Raw genomic sequence first — 21,389 nt, 5'->3', positions numbered from 1 at the left:
CTAGTTACCGATGTCCAGAGCATACTTAGATTATGGAGGGAACACTTCTCCAGCCTGCTGAATGTCAGTGGACGCATAACACCAGGAGAAGGCGAACCCGATTCCCCAATCGATGACGATGGAGCAGACGTTCCATTACCCGGCCATGAAGAAGTTCGAATAGCAATTGGCCGCCTGAAGAACAACAAAGCGGCAGGGGCCGACGGTTTGCCGGCCGAGCTATTCAAACACGGCGGCGAAGAGCTGATAAGGAGCATGCATCAGCTTCTTTGTAAAATATGGTCGGACGAAAGCATGCCCAACGATTGGAATCTAAGTGTGCTATGCCCAATCCATAAAACAGGAGACCCCACAATCTGCGCCAACTACCGTGGGATTAGCCTCCTCAACATTGCATATAAGGTTCTATCGAGCGTATTGTGTGAAAGATTAAAGCCCACCGTCAACAAACTAATTGGACCTTATCAGTGTGGCTTCAGACCTGGTAAATCAACAACCGACCAGATATTCACCAAGCGCCAAATCTTGGAAAAGACCCATGAAAGGAGAATCGACACTCACCACCTATTCGTCGATTTCAAAGCTGCTTTCGACAGCACGAAAAGGAGCTGCCTTTATGCCGCGATGTCTGAATTTGGTATCCCCACAAAACTAATACGGCTGTGTAAACTGACGCTGACCAACACGAAAAGCTCCGTCAGGATCGGGAAGGACCTCTCCGAGCCGTTCGATACCAAACGAGGTTTCAGACAAGGCGACTCCCTATCGTGCGACTTTTTCAATCTGCTGCTGGAGAAAATAATTCGAGCTGCAGAACTGAATCGAGCAGGTACAATCTTTTATAAGAGTGTACAGCTGCTGGCGTATGCCGATGATATTGATATCATCGGTCTCAACACCCGCGCCGTTAGTTCTGCTTTCTCCAGACTGAACAAGGAAGCAACGCAAATGGGTCTGGCAGTGAACGAGGGCAAGACGAAATATCTCCTGTCATCAAACAAACAGTCATCGCACTCGCGTCTTGGCCCCCACGTCACTGTTGGCAGTCATAACTTTGAAGTTGTAGATAATTTCGTCTATTTAGGAACCAGCGTTAACACCACCAACAATGTCAGCCTGGAAATCCAACGCAGGATTACTCTTGCCAACAGATGCTACTTCGGACTGAGTAGGCAATTGAAAAATAAAGTCCTCTCTCGACGAACAAAAGCCAAACTCTATAAGACGCTCATAATTCCCGTCCTGCTATATGGTGCAGAGGCTTGGACGATGACAACAACCGATGAGTCGACGTTGCGAGTTTTCGAGAGAAAAGTTCTGCGAAAGATTTATGGTCCTTAACGCGTTGGCCACGGCGAATATCGCATTCGATGGAACGATGAGCTGTACGAGATATACGACGACATTGACATAGTTCAGCGAATTAAAAGACAGCGGCTACGCTGGCTAGGTCATGTTGTCCGGATGGATGAAAACACTCCAGCTCTGAAAGTGTTCGACGCAGTACCCGCCGCGGGAAGCAGAGGAAGAGGAAGACCTCCACTCCGTTGGAAGGACCAAGTGGAGAAGGACCTGGCCTCGCTTGGAATATCCAATTGGCGCTACGTAGCGAAGAGAAGAAACGACTGGCGCGCTGTTGTTGACTCGGCTATAATCGCGTAAGCGGTGTCTACGCCAGTAAAGAAGAAGAAGAAGAAGTCGCTTATGTACCATATTATATTTTTATTTTTAACTAACTACAAATATCTGCATCTTTGATTGTGGCACATAAACGGGATTGACTGTATTTGTCAAGGAATGTAGAAAATATTTTGTAATCCCAAATATTTTTATACAGCTGCGTCGATATGTATGGAAGCTCACGCACAAACATACATATTTACGCTGGTTTGTAGGCGGAGCTGTACAGCGGCAAGGAAAGCGGTGACAATCGGCGGCCATTCGTTTATTTTTTTCGGCATAGCTTGGATTTTCTGCCAACACAATGTTTGACTTTTTTACAAAACGTAAAGTTCGGCAATTTGTTGTCCGTGGCAACGGAGTTTTTGTATTAAACAATGGATGTGTATATTTACACACAAATTGGTGTGTAGACAAATTTACAAACATTATGCGAAAGATTCTTTCAAATTTGTTTACATGAACACAAAATTACATACATACATATGTGAATATGTGTACTTTATGCGTACGGTTTTTGAAATCTGTTTACATGTACACACAATTACATATATGCATATGACTTTCAAGATTTTATCAAAAAGGGATTTTATCAAAAAAAAAAATTTATCAACGGGTATGGTTTTTAAAAATCTGTTTATATGTACACATAATTACATCCATATGCGAATATGTGCGTCGGCTTCGTCTTCAAAATGTTATCAAAACCTCTAATGCCCAATATATACTCGTACATGTATGTATGTATATTTATTTAGGTAATAATAGAAATATGACTTTATTATAAAGTCCAACAGAATTAATGGAATTTATCATTAAATAGGTCAAATCGCACATACATACATACATAGCTTTGTTATCAAATATATGGAGAATATCCATAAATTATATCCATAGCCGTTTGCGCATTGTAAATACGCGAATCTGTAAGCGTACATTTCTAAACATTAAAATTAGCATTATTTTTCTCATTTAATACTGAAAATGCTCAATTCTGCTATTTTCGACCCCTTCATGTTAAATATTGGTGAAATCCGCTAATAATATTTTTGTGGTGAAATCCACTAATAGAAAACTCAACCCCTCCAAAATGAGGAACATTTTGACAATCGGCACACCCTGAACCTTCTCTATATTATACGTTCTCTGCAATCGGTACTCTGTAACACTTTCGCATTGTAAACAGTGTTGCACTGTTTTCCCGTTGAGAAATCTCCAGTATAGTTGACATTACTGACCGAAACGAAGGAGAATGAAAACAAAATGAATAACAGAAAAGTGAAGAAGTGTAAAAAATTGACAGATAAACATAATTAAATTTTAAGAGTTTTATGAATATATAAAACTAATTTTAAATAAATAAAAAAGGTGTGAATATGGATTGCGTTGTGTTATGGGAAGAAACCGAAAAAAATTAACGAGTGGAGCGGAAAATGATTAGGGACAAGTCCAATGTGATGAGTCTTAGTGAAAAAAGGTAAGTTTGAATGATAAAGTGTAATGCAATTCTTTAAACTTGTTTGTGCTTCTACTCGTAAATAGTTTCGTGCAAAACTTTCGCCTAAGCAAGGACTCATTCAAATATGTGTTGGATAGCATAAGTGGTGAGCTAAAAACTCCACGCAGGTCCACAGGAATACCCGAAATTGTGAAATTAGCGGCAACTTTAAAATTTTTGGCGCAGGGAGGGTATCAACAGCAAATTGGACAAGATCATCATACAGGACTAGCTCAACAAACTGTTTCGCGTTGTATGTTTGAAGTTTGCAAAGCGATTGAAAAAGTGCTGTGTCCAAAACATATAACTTTTGGAATGACATCAGAGGAGAAAAATGAAGCGAAACGAGCTTTTTACTCAGTGTCAGGAATTCCAGGTGTAATTGGAGTGGTGGATGGTACTCACATCCAAATGATACGACCGGCCGTAAATGAACATTTATATTTCAATAGGAAATTAAAACATAGTATAAACGCTATGGTGGTAAGGCAATTGTTTTTTTAATTTATCTTGTTTTTTTATAAATATTTTTTCCAAAACCTAGATATGTGATCATAAGATGATGATCAAAGCCGTTAACGGTCGGTTTGCTGGGGCCTGTCATGATTCACATGTGTGGAATTTATCAAGCGAGCGCCAATATTTACAAACCAACTATATGAATGGAGAAAGAGGAATTCGCATTCTTGGTGAGCATATACACATTCGTTAATTTTACTCGTTAGCTATTATATGCATCAATTATTTTGCTAACTAAATTTTTTTCTTATAGGCGACTCTGGATATCCGAAGTTGAAGAAGTCGATGCTAGTTATACTGAAACCATAGGAAATGCGAATGAAACCAATATTGCTAAATGTTTAAGGGATCAAATAAAAAACAGTATGACTACTTTATAACCATATAACACTATTTAGTTAGGTAAACATTTTAATTTTTCACATTTTCACATTTATTTGATTAAAATTCACATTAATGATATAAAGCTTTAGTCTCTTGCACATGTGTATACATATCTATATATGTAAGTATTATATACTTGTATGTAATAAAAAGTAAAAACTATCACATCAATACAAAATACGTTTTTAAATCAAAACAATTCATTAAACTATTAATATAATAAATAAGTAATTATCAGTAAGTATTAAAAAATAAGTAACAGACTTCAATATCAATAACTAAAATACAATATTTTTATTGGCCGGACCGTTCAATTTCAAGCATTTGCTTTTTTAGTTCTAGTGTTGCAAATTTTAGTTTCGTTTTGTCCAAATCAATCCTTTTTTTGTGTTCGAATTTTTCAACAGCCAATTTATATTTTCTTTTAGCCATTTTATGTTTTTTTTTCATACATTTTGAAATTACCTTCAGATTTTCATTAATTTCAGATAACACTTTTAATGAACCTTTTGTGATAAGCGATTTGGTTATCCACCTGCTTATTTAAAAGGCTATCTTTCTTTTGCGGAGCGACTCTTTGTCGTGAACAATGTGGCATTTCATCCACTGGCGTTGGTTCATTTTGCCGGAATTCGTCGGTTGTGATGTCTGGCCCACTTGGTTGTGTTAGCTGTGCTGCACCAAATTCTGAGGTGCCGCTTATTGCACTGACGGATATTTCCATTGCCAGAAGCTCACTAACCTACTCCTCCAACGGTGTTAAGGTGCAATGACTTGGAGGACCACCACCAGTTCCAGAGCTACTTACTTTGTTCCGCCGCATTTTTGCTTTCAAATGGGTTTTATAATCCGACCAAACCTTTAAATAATTAAGTAATATGTGCTTCAAAAATCATGTATAATTAATCTTTTTTACCTGCGGGTGGCCCCGCAGCATTAAGGTCACATACCAACTTTTTCAATAAATTATTAGCTGCATTTTTCGCGTCCACAGTTTTAAGTTGTCCTTTGGAAAGTTCCGAATGTGTATTCATAAAATTGATTAAAATTTCGAACTGTGTTGGGTTTGTCTGTTTATTTTTAGAATGTTCCCTGTTAAATAATTTATTTTTTTAATTAAAACTACAAATATGCCTTATAAACTTACATTTTATGTCCGTTGCGTTTGCCAGTTTGATATCGAATCAAAAATACGTTAAACGCACAGATTTGACAGTCGTTTACGCAATACAGAGTGCTGCCATTGCGAAGGGGTAAAAATAAGTGCGCAAAACGCAATTTCCAATGCGTTTGTCGCCTTACAGAGTTGCTTTTTTTATTTACGAACTTTTTCACTTGCGCAACGCCTTACAGAGTAACCCCCCCCGTTCGATAATGGCCGTTGTTGACGGGAGCTTACAACACGTGTTTATTTACATGATATCACTTAATAAACTGAGAGTTAAAACTGTCTTTGTCAGATTAATAAATTGTAAATAAATAATTATTGCACTGGAAATGAATGATAAATTTAAGATGACAGTAAAATTAACATGAGAGTTGCACAGAAAAATTAATGAAATAGGTATAACAGTGACTGCTACGATTGATACACAAATAAAACCAAAAAAAAAATGGCTGAAAAATGTATAGTGAGTAAGACAGGAGACCGGCATCGTCCTCATCCCTACTCTCATAATTAATGAATTATGAACTATGAATAAGAATTTATCGTACTACAATTGTAATATTCGATTGCCATCTTGCAACCCTAGTGCGGATATGCGGATAGAATTTCGTCAACGATATCTCACGAACAAATCAACCGATTTTGACCCGGTTTACGGCCATCGACGTGATTTTTCAGAGTCGAAAGCTGATTAGTGTTCAGAATTAATCGGTCGAGTCACGACTTCTCGCAAGAAAATTGATCGATTTTGACCCGGTTTGCGGTAATCGGCGTAGTTTTGTGAGGTTGAGTGCTGATTAGTTTATGGAATTGATCGATATAGCCGTTTAGAAGTTATTCCCAAAAAAACAGTTTTGAAAAAAAATTTTTTTGCTGTTTTTTTTTTGAGTTTTTCTACCGATCCGAATCGGCTCAAAATTTTAGAAAATCTAAGTTAAGTGAAACACTTTGAAATGCCGTTGGGTAAAGTTGAATCGCTCGATCCTTTCAAAAGTTATAAGCGGGTCCAATAACTTCAACAACCAATAACTTCCCGATTTTAGAAAATATTTAATTTTCTTCGCGGAAAGTTAAAAAAATTTAGGGGTGGACCACCCTTAACATTTAGGAGGATGAAAAATAGATGTTGTCCGATTCTTCACCCTAGCCGATAAGCACGCTAAGATTCACGAAAATCGGTCGAGCGGTTTCAGGGGAGTTCAATAACGTACACCGTGACACGAGAATTTTATATCTATATAAATAAAAATGAATCGCCAAAATGTATGTACGCTCATAACTTTAATACGACTGAACCAAATTTGATAATTCTTTTTTTAAAATGGTCGTTGAGGATCAGGGATGGTTTATGCGGAGAAAAAAATTCGAATAATTGCCGGAAAACCCCTAAAAACAGCCCTTTTCTTTTTCCCATACAAACGAATGAATGTTTGTTTATTAGTAACGCTAAGGGAACGACTGAGCCAATTTTGGTGAAATTTTCAGAAAATGTTCCATATGGATCGGGGAAGGTTTAGAAATAAAAAAACCTGTATGCTTTTCGTGAGGAAAAGTCGGAAAATTGGATTATTCCAAAAAGTTAATTTTTTCCATACAAATTTTTTTTCAATTTTTTTGTTTTGTTTTTCAATTATTTAAATCTTTCAAATTTGGCATTTGCCTGAAAAATGTTTGAAAATTATTCAGTGAAAATGTTATGTGTTTTTCACACAAAGTGAACAATTACAGATTGAAATTTGTTACGATGCCACGAAGACGTCGCGCTAATATCGGTCGGCGTTCTTTTTGGCATCAACATACAAGGCACATGACCGAGTACTCCCAGGATGCGATGACATACGTGCGGTAGTATGGATCGCGGTCAATCAGCCAGCGATCGTCACGATGTCACAGCGCGACTTTTCAAGCAACAGCTTCGTTGGACTTTATCTTGAAGCAACGTATATATGGTGCTGTTAGATGCCAGATATACTCTGCTGAGTGGCAAAAGGGAGGTTTGCCGCAGACACACATTCTTCTTTGGATGGTGGAAGGTGGTTACACCATATCAAATTGATGAAATCATTCAATAATGCGACAATTCCTGATGCAAAGAAAGATCCAGTATTATACGAAGTGAAGAAAACCAATAAGGTTCATGGACCTTGCGGACACCACAACCCCACTTCGGTTTGAAAGAAAGGCCAAATAATACGAGTAAATAACCCGCAAAATAAAGTTGCTTCTCTTAAGCATCTATTTGCAGTTTAAAATTCATATTCAAATACGCATATGTGATATATTTTAAACCAAAAGCTGTTTTCCACATAGGTATGTAACCGAAAGCTGTTTTCAATAAATAAGAGCTGTTATTTCAGAAAATGAATTTAAGAGTGCGTTATCGCTTTTATTACTCGCGTATTTACTTGCGTTTTTTTTTATCGGAAAAATATTTTTTATCGTCTTATCCATATGCGCTTGTATCAGCGCGCACTGAACACTAGGTCAATACTCTTTGTACATGCGTGTGGATGTTATGTGCATATAATATGCGTTAAATGAAATATGTGCACTTATGCTTGTTCTTGTTTGACAAGGAACAAGAAAATGCTCGGAAATCGCCAAATTGGACTTTTAATATTTGAATGTATGTACAAAGGTACTTAGTTTGCAATATTTAATTTTTTCAACCAATGTTTATTTTTCGAACAGTTTATTTAATTGCTCGTATCCTATTGAATATAATACACTTCTCCGCACTCACCTTTTGCACCACCACTAATTTTCTGCACAAAATAAGTTTAGTGTCTATGCACACGCGTAGGGTTGTACCAAATCGGCAATGTCCCAATGGGGTTTATTAAAAAATGATTTAATGACAATGTAAAAATCTTTATGTTAATTTATACACGGTATGACGCAAAAACTCCGGTCGAGCATGGACGGAATAATTCGCGGAAAAAAAGCAAAAATGCACAGCGATCGAAGAGGCCGGAAAACAGGTTATCGCACAGGCGTACAGGTCGCGGTGAAGGTCGCAAACGAAGTGAAGTTGCGATCTCCTTGTTTTTTCCTCTTTCTCCCTGTGGTGTGGGCGATCAGATGGTGTGATGTGGTTGGTTGGTGTACGTATATGTGGGTGTCGATGTGTGGTGCTCTCGCGAGTAGTGTGAAATGTGGGTTGTAAGCGTTGATGGTGGGTATGGTGAAGCTGCATGTCGGTGTTGGGAGGTTGAGGTGATGTGGTGTAATAGTGTGGTGTATGTGTGGATGTCGGGGGAAGATGCTCATTTATACATCCTGGCCCCCCTAGGCGAGTGTTTAGCCTAGTAACCTCTGTAGTTGTTGTAGAGTCGCTACAACGTTGCTGAGGCCCGTCTTACGGCGGGCTTGCGGTCTAGGATGGCGCCTCCGATACGAGGTGGTATGACGTTGACCCCAGAAGCGGGACTCCTCCGAAGGGAAGGTTTGCCTTCGCGGTTGCGGTCGCGGGGGTCGTCGGCTGGCAGTACGGCCCCGGGGGGCATGATGACGCTCGACGTCGGGTCCGGTATTGCGGTGGAGCATCGTATGATGGTGACCCATACACACCTGGCACTGATACCCAGTGGCGCATTCGCGCGTTAGATGGGTAGGCGCCAGACAATTCAAGCAATGACCGTGGGCCTGGGCGACCTGCTGACGTTGCTGAGGTGTCATACCCTTGAAGATGCCACAATGTGGCAATCGATGTCGGCGGCGACATAGCTCGCACTGAAGTTGTGGCGGTTCCGGAGCCCGTACTTGCGTGTCACTGCGCGGAGCCGATGGAGTTTCTCGGGGAGGTGCAGCAGCGATGGTTGTGCGCGGCGCTGCTACTGGGGTGGCTCTAGGGCGCGGAACCGTGACGGCGGAACGCACAGTGGGCGTAGGCACAGTTGTCATCTCGGCATCCGTATGGATCTGTTAAGAAAATAGTATTTTTAATTATCATATATATTTGTGTATAATCATATAGCCGGTTGTGCCACGTAAGGGGGCGTGAGTGAGTCGTCATATGGATCGACCTTGTTTTGTTTTTGTCCTTTGTTAGTGTTTATTACTAGTTGATAACTTTGCTATCATTTATTCTGTCTCTTTGTTTATTGATTACGATTACGTTATTTTCGGTTTACTTTTCGGTTTTATCCGCGGTTGGCAAAAAGCATAGCTTAACGAGCGGCCTGGTTAGCGTTCCCGTTTGTGTACGGAGATCGACTACGCGAATATGACCGTCGGAGCCGTAGTAGAGCTTCTCTATGCGGCCAAGCCGCCATTCGGTAGGGGGGAGACAATCGTCATTGATTAGGACACAATCTCCAAGCTTAGGCGCGTTTTCTGTGATTTTCCATCGGTACCTTCTGTGGAGGTCCTTTAAATAATCATTTTTCCATCGACGACTGAAGTCGTGATGTAGAATTTTAATTCTTTCCCAACGATTTAATAAGGAAAGCGACTCCACGCCTGGCTCAGGTGTGGCCAGAATGGGCGCTCCTTTAAGAAAATGCCCTGGTGTGAGGGCAGTAAAGTCTGAGGGATCTTGCGAGAGTGCAGCGAGAGGCCGTGAATTAAGAACGGCTTCAATTCTAGTTAAGAGTGTGGTGAATTCTTCATAATTGAATTTGTGGTTGCCAGCTATCTTTTTAAAATGGGATTTGAAGCTTTTTACAGCTGACTCCCATAAGCCGCCCATATGAGGGGCGCTGGGGGGTATAAACTGCCAATTGATACCTTGAGGAGCGTATTTTTGGACAATGTCAGGTGAGACTTGTTTTGTGAAGTCCACAAACTGTCTTTCGGTAGCTCTTTGAGCTCCGATAAAAGTTTTACCATTATCGCTCATGATTTTTGATGGGAAGCCTCGTCGACCGACGAAACGAGCAAAAGCCGCAAGAAAAGCCTCCGTCGTCAGATTCGTACATAGCTCAAGGTGTACTGCTTTTGTCGTGAAACAGACAAAAACAGCCACATAGCCTTTCATGAGGGTAGGAGACCTTAGCATGGATGCCTTTATCATAAAAGGCCCAGCAAAATCTACACCTGTAGTGGTGAAAGGCAGAGCAAAATTGCAGCGTTCAGGTGGAAGTGCTGCCATAATCTGCGATCGCATTTTCTGCTTATGCATAGTGCAGATTTTGCACATGAAAATGCACTTCTTTATTTGGGGCTTCAGTCGGGGTATGTACAGCTCTTGGCGGACCATATGTTGCATGAGCCGATGTTCGGCGTGGAGCATTAGTATGTGGATATATCTAATGAATAAAGTGGCAAACGGACACCTCTCTGGTATGATTATAGGGTGGCGTTCATTGTACGTTAGGCTTGAATTAGCAAGCCGACCATTCGCCCGAAGTAAACCTTTCGTATCTAGAAATGGGTTTAGAACTAAGAGTGAGCTCTTTTTATCGATAGGCTTCGATTCTCTTAGTAATTCTATATCGCGGCTGAAGTAGCGCATTTGGGTTGATGCGATAAGAGCGACCTTTGCTTTTTGTAAGTCTTGGTGCGTCAATTTATCGCAATGGAGATAAGTTGCTCCTTTAACTTTAAGTTTAAGCCGCTCTAAAAACTTGAGCATATAGGCAACTACCCGGAGGGCTCGGGGGAACGATGAAAATCGTTCAAGGATGTCAGTGTCATCCAGTGTTGCATGATAAGTGTCGATTTTACGACTTTCTGGGGCAAGTATGTTGCGCATGGGCGATTGTGGCCAAGAATCGGGAGATTCTGTTAACCATCGGGGGCCATTCCACCATAGGGTGGAGGTGGCAAGATGCAGAGGTTTGCATCCTCTTGTACCTAAATCAGCAGGATTGTCAGCACTGGCTACGTGACGCCAAGTGGCTGATCAAGTATCTCAGATGTTCGGTTAGAAATATAAGTTTTCCACGCATGTGGTGGTTTTTCTAACCAGGCTAGAACTATCTCGGAATCGGACCATAAATATAATCTGTATTTCGCCATATTTAAGTGGGTCTGCACCATTGAAGCTAGCTTTGCTAGTAGCAGAGCGCCACAGAGTTCAAGTCGTGGGAGACTTAGCGTTTTTAGAGGCGCCACTTTTGCTTTTGCCGCTAATAAGTGGCTTGTAGTTGCGACATCGCTTTGTGTACGCACATATATAGTGGCACAATATGCCTTTTCAGAGGCGTCGCAAAAGCCGTGTAGTTCCACTTTGTATTCGGGGGAATAGTTTACCCACCGTGGAATTTGTATCTTCGAGATGTCGTTCAAGTTATTAGCGAACTGGGACCATTTTTCTAACCGAATAGGTTTCACTTGTTCGTCCCAGTCGGTTCCGTCTAGCCATAATTCTTGGATCAAGATTTTCGCTTGTATCATAATTGGCGAAAGCCATCCTGCGGGGTCAAAAAGTTTTGCCACCAAGGAGAGAATTTGGCGTTTTGTAATGGCGGATAATGCGGATATGGACTCAGTCGTGTATGAAAACTGGTCCGATATCGCATTCCATTGGATGCCTAGTGTTTTTGTTGTACTATCCTTTTCAAATATAAGGAAATTAGTATCCAACAAATGGTCTTTAGGAATATTTTTTAAAATATTTGGGTGATTGGCAGTAATCTTTTTTAAAGGAAACCCTGCGGTATTGAGGGCATTTATTACCTGTGATAAGGTCTCGTATGCTTGTGGAAGACTGTGGCTTCCAGACAGGATATCGTCTACATACGTTTGCGTTTTTAAGACTTGTGTTGCCAGTGGAAATTCTGGCTTTGTGTCTTCTGCCAGTTCGTGTAGTGTACGAATTGCTAGATATGGGGCACAGTTTACGCCAAAAGTAACTGTTTTCAATTTAAAGTCGCGTAGTGGACTATTGGCAGATTTTCGGAAAATAATTCTTCTCAGGCTTTACTACTGCATGATGTGGCAAGTAGAAAGAGTAAAATTTGCCTCTTAAGATTTTTTCGCATGGGCTTACTTCCTCCATGTGATCTAAATGAAGGTATTCTTCCACGACACCATCATAAACTTGTTTAAGCTCACCTTTTTTAAGTAGGTTTTTCTCCATACTTAGAAACTGCTGTATTGCAGAGGTGCGAGAGTGACCTAAGGCGAGTGTGTCTGGAAATTGTTGTTTTATTGGTAGTCGTACGACATACCGACCATTATCTGATCGAGTAGTTGTGGCTTTGTAAAAGTCTTCACAATACTGATCTTCAGGTGTTGTAATTGGAATGGGGGGGAGTTCTTCTACCTCCCAAAATCTTCTCAATTGTGAATTGAGGTACTCGTTTGAGATTTCCTCAACTTGAGTTGTCATGGCTGTGACTGGTTCCGCAACTAGTCCACTTAGGACCCATCCGAAAATGGTATTTTGCGCCAGTAGTGTTTTCGAAATTTTTTCAACACCTTCTAATATGATTTGCGGTATAAGGTCGCTGCCTATCAGGATGTCTATCTGAGTTGGCGTGTCGCAATTGGGATCTGCCAGAGTCAGGTGTGCAATTTTATCCCAATGCTTGCTATTTATTTGATAGCTTGGTAGCATGTTAGTTAGTTGCGGTAAGACAATAGCATTTGCTTCAATGCGCTTATCCGCTTTGGGGGAAATTAGGGTAATGGGGCAGATTTTACTTGAGTTTTGTACTACTCGTCCGCCCATTCCCGTAATTTCATAGTTGGCATGTTTTGTTGGCAGTTTTAGCCTATTTTGTGCCCTAGACGCTATGAATGATCGTTGCGATCCTTGGTCTATTAGGGCTCTTAGTTTGAACAGCTCTCCTCGATGTTCGATGGAGACAACTGCTGAGGGTAGTAGTACTCTACTATGATTTTCGCTGTGTAGCGTTTGAGTTTTTAGTGCCTTTGAACAACATGGTGTCTCTTGGCAATTTTCTTGAGGTTTTGTTTCGGGAGCTGCTGTTGCAACTAAACCCGTGGCTTTTTTTGAAAAAGCGCTGCTATGAGATGTGTTGGGAAAGTTATTAAGATGTAGCATAGAATGATGCCTTTTGTGGCAATATACGCAATTAAATTTGCTTTCGCAAGTATTAAGATTGTGTGAGTGGGACAAGCAGTTTGTACAGAGTCTTTTTGACCTGACAAAGTTGTTCCTTTCATTCACATTCAATTTTTTAAATTTTTCGCAAGCTTTTAGCTTATGCCCTCCTGTACATAGTTCGCATGACGTGAATTTATTTTGTTCAGATGTGAACGATTGTGCTTTGAAAAAGCTTCTATTTAAATTGTTGTTGTTATTGACTTGGGGTCTATTGAAGCTTCTGTTTAGGTCGGGTTGAACGTTTTTAGTTCTGATTACTTTTTTGTCTACCCTTTGCGCAATTTCGTATTGGGTAGTTAAGAAATCTTTCATCTGTTGCCACGTTGGGCATTTTCTTCTTGATGAGAGCGATTGCTCCCACAAAAGTAATGATTTTTCTGGTAATGCGGCGGTACATATGTTTACCAGAATAGGATCCCAATTGTGAGTGGGAATATTTTGTGTCGATAGAACCGACAAACAATTTGACACAGTGGATTCTAGTTTGATGAATTCTTCACTGGTTTCTCTTTGAATTTTAGGCAAGTTCATGAGTATCGTTACTTGCTTGTCAACTAATATTCTCTCATTTTCATATCTTTGTCTTAAAGCTTCCCAAGCTAAATTAAAATTATCGTCATTCAATGCGAACTGCTTGACTATTACGCCTGCTTGACCTTTAGTTTTGTATCGGAGGTGATACAGTTTTTGCGCTTGTGATAATTTTGGATGGTTTATGTACACGGCTGTAAACATGTCCCGGAAGGACGGCCATTGTTCATAACCTCCATGAAATATTTCCGTATCACACGCTGGCACTTTGAGATGAATGCCTGAACTTGCCTCTTGGGCTTGCAATTGTGGTAACTCTACTCTACTGTGGGGAGTAGGTGAAATTGACTTAATAAGTTTTAATTGATCTGATATCATTGCTTTTGTGTCTTCATAGCGGTCTAAGCAATTTTCGTATTTGGCGTAAGCCGAAGATTTGAAATTTTCGGGTAGATCTGAATCATCAGTTTCTACTATTGCGTCGTATGCAGCTTGGAGGCGTGTCCAAAAATTGTCAATAGATTTATTTTTTATTTCTAGTACCGATTCAGAGTTATCTTGAATCGGTGAAGATGCAAATCGAGTGCAGTATTTAATCAAGCTGTCACTCTCAGAAATGAATTTAATATAAGAAATGTCTTTCCCCCGTTTTTGCTTTGTAGCACCTTGCTTCGAGCGTGTAGCTTCTGCAGGTGTACACGGACTTTTGTCATCAGTAATCATTTTTGGAATTCTTAAGAATTTTGCTTTAGATTCTTTTGAATCAGTGCTCATTCAGAAAATTTTAATTAATAAAATATATATATATATATAATAGAGATATTACCGAAAACTCTTTTCAATAAATAAGAGTTGTTATTTCCGAACAATTAAATTAGTAAAATATAGTATATGTGTAACCGAAAACTCTTTTCAATAAAGAAGAGCTGTTATTTATGAAAAAGAATTTTAGAATGCGTTTATCGCTTTTATTGCGCGCGTTTGTATTTACTTCCTTTTTTTTTTTTTTTTAAAAAATATTTTTTTTGTTTACGGTTTTATCTGTATGCCCTTGTATCAGCGCGCACTGAAAACTAGGTCAATATCCTTTGTACATACGTGAGGATGATATGTGCATATAGTATGCGTTAAATAAACTATGGGCAAATATGCTTGTTCTTGTTTAACAAGGAACAAGATAAATGCTAAGAAATCGCCAAATTTGACTTTCAATACATGTATGTATGTATGTACAAAGGTAATTCGTATGAAATATATAATTTTCAACCAGTACTATTCGATTTTCTGCACCGTTTATTTATTATTATTATATTTTTTTTTGTCTTATTTAATTGTATCCTATGGTTATAGGTATACAAGCGTTTGAAGATATACGGCAATATGTATAGTGTATAAAACAATTCGCATTTATGTGTTCGCGGTTGTATGCTCGCGTTTAGAAATATGCGCTAAAGCGCTAATGTACATATGTTATTTATATTTTGTAGGTATATTTATAGGGATATATACATATATATATATACATATATGTGTATCTCTATGTATAAAAAATTTGATGTTCTTTCGTTATGTTTAATCCGCTTGAGGATATGTATATATGTATGTATGTTTCTATTTTCTTTTATGCTTTATTCCTCTTGCTTCTTTCTTTTTTTTTTTTTTGTTGCTTACGTTTTGGATGCAATTCCTCTCACAGCTTAATAAGCTGAAGAGGTATTGTCTGTATGATTTGCAAGTATCCCTCTCACAGTTTGTAAACTGAAGCGGTATTGCCAGAATATTTTGAAAATGAATACCTGAATCTTTTCCGTGGATTGTGTGTATTGTATACACGAAGGTAAGTTAAAAAAAAGCAAGGAAAATAATTATTTTAATTAAATATATATAAATACATACACGCATATATGTATACTGTGGATACATATACATACATGTATATAGTATATATTATTTACCGTATTCGTCTCTATCGGTAATTAAATTTGCCGCCGATTTAAAGCCTTTACTAACCGTATTCATTAAACGGGTTTAATCAATATCGGTTCTATGATTTTGACCGTCGGTGCAAGTTACATACATATATACATATTATAATAAAAATCAAAAGTGGAATAGATACACTCACTCAGATTTTCCTCAGGGATTTTGGGAGTTAAATTATAAAATGTGTGGGCTTCCTTGGGTGATGTTTCGCTTCTCCGCCGGCGTTCCAACTTGTTGACTTATTGCTCCTTTCTTTTGTTTAATTTGTATTAAGTTTAAGTTGTTTTATATTTATTGAGTTTCGCGCCCGTTTTATGTTGTTAGTGGAAATTAGATTTAATTGATTTGATCTGTTGTTTTATACGTAAATTTTTCACAGTCTTTTGTGTTTGTATTGTTATGCACTTCACTGCACAGTAGGTACTTTTATTTATACTTTTTTTGTTTTTTTTTTTTTGAAATTTATTTTTCAATTTTTATACACTTTGTTAGTTTTTGTTTATATATAGATAGGTATGTACATGTATTTCTTTTTGCATATATTGCACAATAATAATTAATTTTAATAATTTTTCTTTATATTATATATACATATGTACAAGGATGGAGTCATGTGTAGAAGTTCACGCAAGTGAGGAAAGTTCTCTGATTGCCATTCACTTGGGAGTGGCCAGAAACGATTCTTTTACATGTGACTCAAGCAGCTCACGACTTCCGGTCTTTGACCAAGTATCCTCTGGGTAGCCTAAGAACATCCGTTTGAAGGCGAGCTAACGTGAGAAGGCGAAACATCCCCTGCATAGGGTTGTGCGCTGGGTTTGGGACCCGCCACGTAAAAAAAACACTCCAGTGAATAGTCATAACCAGCCTCGGATGAGAGACCCCCCTTTTGATGACGACCATGGCAAACGAAATAAGGACTACGAATTGAGGGCATGCACCTGGAATGTCCGGTCCCTTAACTGGGAAGGTGCCACTGCCCAGCTGGTTGATGTCCTCGTGAAAACAAAGGCTGACATCACCGCCGTCCAAGAAATGCGATGGACGGGACAAGGACAGAGACGTGTAGGTCCTTGTGACATTTACTACAGTGGCCATATAAAGGAGCGCAAGTTTGGTGTGGGATTAGTGGTGGGAGAGAGACTCCGTCGCCGAGTACTATCATTCACTGCGGTGAATGAACGTCTAGCCACAATCCGCATCAAAGCGAGGTTCTTCAACATATCGCTGATTTGCGCCCACGCCCCGACGGAAGAGAAGGACGATGTGACCAAAGATGCTTTTTATGAGTGCTTGGAGCGCACTTATGTGAGATGCCCCCGTCACGATGTAAAAATCGTGCTTGGCGACTTCAACGCCAGGGTGGGCAAAGAAGCTATCTTTGGTACTACGGTCGGTAAATTCAGCCTCCACGAGGAAACTTCCCCAAATGGGTTGAGGCTGATCGACTTCGCCGGGGCCCGAAATATGGTTATCTGTAGTACTAGATTCCAGCATAAGAAGATCCATCAAGCTACCTGGCTGTCTCCGGATCGAAAAACTACCAACCAGATCGATCATGTTGTGATAGACGGAAGACACGTCTCCAGTGTTTTAGATGTGCGTGCGCTCCGAGGTCCTAACATCGACTCGGACCACTATCTTGTTGCAGCTAAGATTCGCACCCGCCTCTGTGCAGCAAAAAACGCACGCCAACAAACACAAGGAAGGTTCGACGTCGAGAAGCTGCAATCACAACAGACAGCCGAACGATTCTCTACTCGGCTTGCACTCCTGCTCTCTGAGAGCACTCGTCAACAACTCGGTATAAGGGAACTGTGGGACGGCATTTCAAACGCCTTACGTACAGCTGCAACCGAAACCATTGGTTTTCGGAAAGTGCAAAAGAACAGCTGGTACGACGAGGAGTGCCGTGTCGCAGCGGAGAGAAAACAGGCTGCCTACCACGCAACGTTACGATCGACCACAACACGTGCGGGATGGGATAGATACCGAGAGTTGAAGAGGGAAGCGAGACGCATTTTCAGACAGAAGAAGAAAGAGGCCGAAATGCGTGAGTACGAGCAGCTTGACAAGCTGGCCGACAGGGGTAATGCTCGAAAATTCTACGAAAAAATGCGGCGGCTTACAGAAGGTTTCAAGACCGGAGCATACTCCTGTAGAACCCCCCAATGTGATCTAGCCACCGATGCCCAGAGCATACTTAAATTATGGAGGGAACACTTCTCCAGCCTGCTGAATGGCAGTGAACGCACAACACCAGGAGAAGGCGAACCCGATACCCCAATCGATGACGATGGAGCAGACGTTCCATTGCCCGATCATGAAGAAGTTCGAATAGCAATTGCCCGTCTGAAAAACAACAAAGCGGCAGGGGCCGATGGATTGCCGGCCGAGCTATTCAAACACGGCGGCGAAGAACTGATAAGGAGCATGCATCAACTTCTTTGTAAAATATGGTCGGACGAAAGCATGCCCAACGATTGGAATCTAAGTGTGCTCTGCCCAATCCATAAAAAAGGAGACCCCACAATCTGCGCCAACTACCGTGGGATAAGCCTCCTCAACATCGCATATAAGGTTCTGTCGAGCGTACTGTGTGAGAGATTAAACCCCACCGTCAACAAACTGATTGGACCTTATCAGTGTGGCTTCAGACCTGGTAAATCAACAACCGACCAGATATTCACCATGCGCCAAATCTTGGAAAAGACCCGTGAAAAGAGAATCGACACTCACCACCTATTCGTCGATTTCAAAGCTGCTTTCGACAGCACGAAAAGGAGCTGCCTTTATGCCGCGATGTCTGAATTTGGTATCCCCGCAAAACTAATACGGCTGTGTAAACTGACGTTGAGCAACACGAAAAGCTCCGTCAGGATCGGGAAGGACCTCTCCGAGCCGTTCGATACCAAACGAGGTTTCAGACAAGGCGATTCCCTATCGTGCGACTTTTTCAACCTGCTTCTGGAGAAAATAGTTCGAGCTGCAGAACTCAACAGAGAAGGTACCATCTTCTATAAGAGTGTACAACTGCTGGCGTATGCGGATGATATTGATATCATCGGCCTTAACACCCGCGCCGTTAGTTCTGCTTTCTCCAGACTGGACAAGGAAGCAAAAGAAATGGGTCTGGCAGTGAACGAGGACAAGACGAAATATCTCCTGTCATCAAACAAACAGTCGTCGCACTCGCGACTTGGCACTCACGTCACTGTTGACAGTCATAACTTTGAAGTTGTAGATAATTTCGTCTATCTTGGAACCAGCGTAAACACCACCAACAATGTCAGCCTAGAAATCCAACGCAGGATAACTCTTGCCAACAGGTGCTACTTCGGACTAAGTAGGCAATTGAGAAGCAAAGTCCTCTCCCGACAAACAAAAACCAAACTCTATAAGTCACTCATAATTCCCGTCCTGCTTTATGGTGCAGAGGCCTGGACGATGTCAACAACAGATGAGTCGACGTTGCGAGTTTTCGAGAGAAAAGTTCTGCGAAAGATTTATGGTCCTTTGCGCGTTGGCCACGGCGAATATCGCATACGATGGAACGATGAGCTGTACGAGATATACGACGACATTGACATAGTTCAGCGAATTAAAAGACAGCGGCTACGCTGGCTAGGTCATGTTGTCCGGATGGACGAAAACACTCCAGCTCTGAAAGTATTCGACGCAGTACCCGCCGCGGGAAGCAGAGGAAGAGGAAGACCTCCACTCCGTTGGAAGGACCAAGTGGAGAAGGACCTGGCCTCGCTTGGAATATCCAATTGGCGCCACGTTGCGAAAAGAAGAAACGACTGGCGCGCGGTTATTAACTCGGCTATAATCGCATAAGCGGTGTCTACGCCAATTAAGAAGAAGAAGACATATGTATTTTCTCTCCCACTTAACTGTTTTTTTTTTTTTTTGTTTCACTGCACTCAACCTCGGGTATTTTGTTGTCATTTAAATTTTTTTTTTTTTTTTTTTTTTTTCTGTTTCCAAGGTGCCGTTCCTTATCCGGCTCGAAGGACCATGAATATAATACACTTCTCCGCACTCACCTTTTGCACCACCACTAATTTTCTGCACAAAATAAGTTTAGTGTCTATGCACACGCGTAGGGTTGTACCAAATCGGCAATGTCCCAATGGGGTTTATTAAAAAATGATTTAATGACAATGTAAAAATCTTTATGTTAATTTATACACGGTATGACGCAAAAACTCCGGTCGAGCATGGACGGAATAATTCGCGGAAAAAAAGCAAAAATGCACAGCGATCGAAGAGGCCGGAAAACAGGTTATCGCACAGGCGTACAGGTCGCGGTGAAGGTCGCAAACGAAGTGAAGTTGCGATCTCCTTGTTTTTTCCTCTTTCTCCCTGTGGTGTGGGCGATCAGATGGTGTGATGTGGTTGGTTGGTGTACGTATATGTGGGTGTCGATGTGTGGTGCTCTCGCGAGTAGTGTGAAATGTGGGTTGTAAGCGTTGATGGTGGGTATGGTGAAGCTGCATGTCGGTGTTGGGAGGTTGAGGTGATGTGGTGTAATAGTGTGGTGTATGTGTGGATGTCGGGGGAAGATGCTCATTTATACACCTATGTTTATAGGTATACAACATTTGAAAGTTTTCGGCAATATACTTGTATAATATTTCGCGTTTATGTATACGCGGTTAGAAATATGCGCTAAAAGCGGTACTGTGTATGTATTTATCAAATTGTGGTTATATATGTATATTTCGTTTGCGGATATGTATATATGTATTTGTTCTTTTTATGTTTTATTCTTCTTTCTGCCTTTGCTTACTTCTTTGGAAGCAATCCCTCTCACAGCTTAATAAGCTGAAGCGTCCGCATAATTTGTAATTATCCCTCTCACGGCTGAATACTCTTCAGCGGTATTGCATTTGCAAGTATCCCTCTCACAGTTACTTAGCCGAAGCGGTATTGCCAGAATAATTAGTAAGTAAATACTTGAATAAATATATTTTATATTTTTTATTGTTTTGTGGATTGTGTGTATTGTATACACGAAGGAAGTTTTAATGGCAAAGAATAATAATTTATTTGATTATATATATATATATATATGTATATTTCGGATACATATATATATATATATATTATTTTCCGTTTTGCTTTGCGATTATATCGGTAATTGAATTTACCGCCGAGCTTTCACTAACCGTTTTTATTAAACGGATTTAGAAGCTATCAGTTTTATGCTGTTGACCGTTGGCGCAACGATACATACATATATTATATAAAATGATAAAAATCAATGTGGAAGGGATACACTCACTTTGATTTTCCTCAAGGGTTTTGGGGAGATGTATGCCAGAATCGGCAGAATCGGGTGAGTGTGTGCTTTCCGTTGTCTGTTCTGTTGCTGAGTCGCTAGTCGCTCCTATTCCGCTGTGCTGCTGTGTTGGTGTTTCTTTTAGTTTTAGTTCTTTTATATATTAATTTAATAAAAATGATGTTTTAAGGTTCGCGCCCGTTTTTATTTTGTTAGTAGAATTAGAAAATGTTGAATTATTGTGTTGTTTTTGATGTTGGGGGGTTTGTATTAGTTTTCACTGTTTCGTTTTTTTCTTTTTTTCATTTGTTTTTGCACTTGA

The 21,389-nt window shown here is 40.3% G+C and overlaps 3 protein-coding genes across 4 annotated transcripts in view; 1 reads left to right on the top strand and 2 right to left on the bottom strand.

Moving 5' to 3' along the window:
• The window catches only part of LOC125780332 (uncharacterized), a 273,793-nt gene that overhangs the window by 85,772 nt on the left and 166,632 nt on the right, over nucleotides 1-21,389 (bottom strand). The gene's annotated exons all lie outside the window — the stretch shown is intronic.
• LOC105234054 (eukaryotic initiation factor 4A) overlaps nucleotides 6,730-21,389 on the top strand; it is a 160,075-nt gene continuing 145,415 nt past the window's right edge. Inside the window, exon 1 of the mRNA XM_049445892.1 lies at nucleotides 6,730-6,739. Coding sequence (XP_049301849.1) covers nucleotides 6,738-6,739 — 2 coding nt within the window. The 5' untranslated portion in view covers nucleotides 6,730-6,737. The remainder of the gene's footprint in view (nucleotides 6,740-21,389) is intronic.
• LOC125775548 (uncharacterized) lies at nucleotides 8,016-20,338 on the bottom strand. Its single transcript, XM_049446205.1, has 2 exons — nucleotides 19,830-20,338; nucleotides 8,016-9,170 (listed from the first exon to the last, which is right to left on the bottom strand). Exon 2 carries the CDS (start codon nucleotides 9,150-9,152, stop codon nucleotides 8,550-8,552), a length of 603 nt encoding a protein of 200 aa, XP_049302162.1. The 5' UTR covers nucleotides 9,153-9,170; nucleotides 19,830-20,338; the 3' UTR covers nucleotides 8,016-8,549.

This window comes from Bactrocera dorsalis, chromosome 1 (genome assembly GCF_023373825.1).
Source record: "Bactrocera dorsalis isolate Fly_Bdor chromosome 1, ASM2337382v1, whole genome shotgun sequence".
NCBI classification, from domain to species: Eukaryota; Metazoa; Arthropoda; class Insecta; order Diptera; family Tephritidae; genus Bactrocera; species Bactrocera dorsalis.
This window is presented reverse-complemented; position numbering and strand designations above follow the sequence as displayed.